Source organism: Nothoprocta perdicaria, unplaced genomic scaffold (genome assembly GCF_003342845.1).
Source record: "Nothoprocta perdicaria isolate Ctin4 unplaced genomic scaffold, notPer1 scaffold_318, whole genome shotgun sequence".
Classification (NCBI taxonomy): domain Eukaryota; kingdom Metazoa; phylum Chordata; class Aves; order Tinamiformes; family Tinamidae; genus Nothoprocta; species Nothoprocta perdicaria.
In genome coordinates, this window is record NW_020455553.1 from 734,621 (window position 1) to 737,652 (window position 3,032).

Sequence of the window (3,032 nt, forward strand, 5' to 3'; positions counted from 1 at the left end):
GGTGTTCTTATCACAAGGATCTTGCACTGGTGAATAAAGTCTTTTTTTTTTGAAATCCCTTTGGATTATTTTACAAGCTAGTATATTTTCCCTGAATGAGTTAGCACAACATAGGGGCTGTTGAATATTTTGTCCATGTCCTTCATTCCAGGGGACAAATAAATATGGAGGTACCAGAATGAACGAAACTATAAAACAAGAACTTTGTTCTCTTGCAGTTTTATTTTGCTTCACAAAAATCACATCTGGAATGGGACACATAATAGGCAAAAATGGATCGTTAAGGGCCTGCTTTCAGAGCCCAGGACAGGCAGAAGGATTCATAGGGCCAGTTCTAAGTGATTGTTTCTTCCTCTTCCTCTTCCTCATCCTCCCCCTTTGCTGTGTGGACTTCATATATCACTGCACAGATGCCAGCCAGCCAGGCTGCCACAGTGCCGGCCGAAAATATACAGAAGCCGATGAGACACAGAAAGATGTAGTCCTGTTTGTGCAGTCGGGTCAGGCAGTTGGCCTGGAGCTGCACCTGCACTGCAGGCATTTTCAAACCACGTAGACCTTCTGGCACATAGCAGGTGATGTTCTCGGCATCTGCAAAGAGAGCAGTAAAAAGCAGGGCTAAATTGTCTGCGCCTTGAGCAACAGTGGATAGGAGTCCTGCTAGGAAAACACTGGAGGTATTTCCTAAACCCCACTTTTTTTTTTTTTTTTTTAAATCTTAAGCAACTTCTAACATGACATAGGCTAAACTGAAAGAGGTCATTTTAGGCTGGAATAATGAGGCCTTGAGGCCTGTACCCAGACAGTCAGGTTGGAAAATTAAGCTTGTTTGCAATTAGGTGTATTCGGTTCCACTGAAACAATGACTATGTCCTGCCACGTTGTAATACACACCGTGAGGAAACAGATGCTGACTTTTCCCTCTGGAGCTAGTGAAGGCTGGCTGCCTTGGAAAGCACTGGCTCCTTTTGGTACTGCAGAAGATGTTTGAAGTTGTCACAGCTGTCTTCCCCCCCGCCTTTTTTTTTTTTTTTTTTTTTCAAATGGATGCGACCAACACAGTTACTGTGGCAGAGATATGTCAGTCATCACTTGAGATGCTGGATGAGGGTCCTTTGGGAAAGGAAGTAGAGGGGAGAAACAAGCAACAGGGGATTTATATTGTATTATGCTATACTTGTGATAGCACAAGTGGAAATGGGTATAAGTTGGAACACAGGAAGTTCCATGTCYATGTAAGGAAGAATTTCTGCACAGTGAGGCTGACAGAGCCTTGGAACAGGCTGCCCAGGAAGGTTGTGGAGTCTCCTTCACTGAAGGTCTTCCAAACCTGCCTGGATAGCACACTGTGCCATGTGCTCTAGGTGTCCCTGCTGGAGCAGGGGGGTTGGACTAGATGRTCTTTAGAGGTCTCTTCTAACCTTAACCATTCTGTGATTCTGTGATCTGTCTTCCCACAGTGTTGTGTAGCAGTGGAGCAGCAGGAGGTATCTGAGGGGTGGGGGACACTGGCAGAATGGTGGAGAACTCAGGGCTGAGCAAAGTGAATCAGAATGGAGGTTCGAGTAGAACAATATTTCATRCATTGCTGTGGAGAGAAGGATTTTGACCAACTGTAAGGACACAGTGATATTACTGCACCAGCAACCAGAGATACTACTACTGCACAAGCAAACAAAGATATGATCTACAGAGCAGATGAAGAAAAGGCAGAAAAATGAGAGCAGTAGCCTTCTCTACAGATTGCTGCAGAGCTCCTTGCTCTTGAACTGGAGCCGTAAGGTACTTGTGACTCGCAGACGCAGTGATACCCCCTGAGGCTGGGCAGGCATTTTTTAAAAGTAACAATATTCTAGCTACTGGCTGCACTTCCTTAGGCTTCTCTTAATGTCCTGAGTATGATAGCAAGTGTGATTCTCTGTGGGATGGAGGGCATTTAACCTAGACGCTTTCATCTTGGTTACAACTGGAGCTGCAGTTGACATGCAGTGGCACAGCCCCATGACTGAAAGAAACTCGCGCTGACTGCCACCAATTCTCAAGTCTTTAATGTGTCAAGATTTTGACAGAGAACAGAATGCCTGCTCTGATACACCCAGATCTACTACAATAGTAGGACGGGGGTCCTGGTTACACAGTCCTCACCTGGAAAATGAATGTTGGTCTTTGTCATCCAGGTGGTGAAGTCCAAGAAGGAACAGTTGCAGTGCCACGGGTTGTCACTGAGCCCCAGAAACCTCAGGTGGCGCAGGTCACGAACAGTGCTGGTGTGCAGGAATAGTAAGCCAGTCCGGCTCACATCCAGATACCTCAGCCAGGTGTTGTTGGCAAAGGCATCCTTCTCAATCTGCACAAGGCTGGGATTGTCCGACATCTTCAACACTACCAGGCTGATGAGCTGTGAGAAAGTGCTAAAGGTGACGTGCGTGAGGCGGTTGAAGCTGAGGTCCAGGTAGACAAGCTTGGCCATGCCAATGAAAGTGAAATCCAGGTGGTCCCCCAAGCGGTTCTCCCGGCAGTCCAGATAGACCAGATCAGCGAGGAAGCTCAATTCCACTGGGGGAAGGTGCGAGATGTTGTTTGTTGCCAGAATGAGCTGCCTGCTATCCAGTGGGATGGTCGCAGGGAACTCCTGCAGCTGTTGTCCTGTGCAGTTCACTTCAAGATACTGACAACTACACGTGCTTGGGCAGCTGAACTTCTCTGAAGCCAGCACCATCCCCCAAAAGCATATGAGCCTCAGGGGCTGGGATCCACCTGCAAGGAGCATGATCTTATACCTTGCACAGGCCACAGCCCTTTCGGAAGCCCAAACAGACACGGAGGAGCTGCAAGGCTGGCGCCCTACAGATGCTGTTTTATCATTACAGCCATGCCAACCAGATGTCCAAGGCTGCTGCGGTTGGGCAGTGCTTTGTGTCCGTGGCTTGCTGGCTCCTTGGCACTGTGCTTGACTGGAAGTTGAGACACGTTTCCCCGCTTTCTAGATGTGAGAGTGCAAAGTGCTGGCTAGAGTGTCTCCATGTGACGCT

General features: G+C 47.9%; 1 protein-coding gene across 1 annotated transcript; it reads right to left on the reverse strand.

Annotated features, from left to right (window-relative positions):
- Positions 1-334: 334 nt before the first annotated feature.
- LRRC52 (leucine rich repeat containing 52) lies at positions 335-2,770 on the reverse strand. Its single transcript, XM_026042949.1, has 2 exons — positions 2,146-2,770; positions 335-591 (listed from the first exon to the last, which is right to left on the reverse strand). The coding sequence occupies exons 1-2, from the start codon at positions 2,768-2,770 to the stop codon at positions 335-337; spliced, it is 882 nt and encodes a 293-aa protein (XP_025898734.1).
- Between the last annotated feature and the right edge of the window lie 262 nt (positions 2,771-3,032).

Coding starts and splice junctions, on each gene's coding strand:
- LRRC52 (XM_026042949.1), bottom strand. CDS start 2,770: ATGCTCCTTGCAGGTGGATCCCAGCCCCTGAGGCTCATATGCTTTTGG. Junction 592..2,145: donor GACCAACATTCATTTTCCAG/GTGAGGACTGTG, acceptor CTCTCTTTGCAG/ATGCCGAGAACATCACCTGC.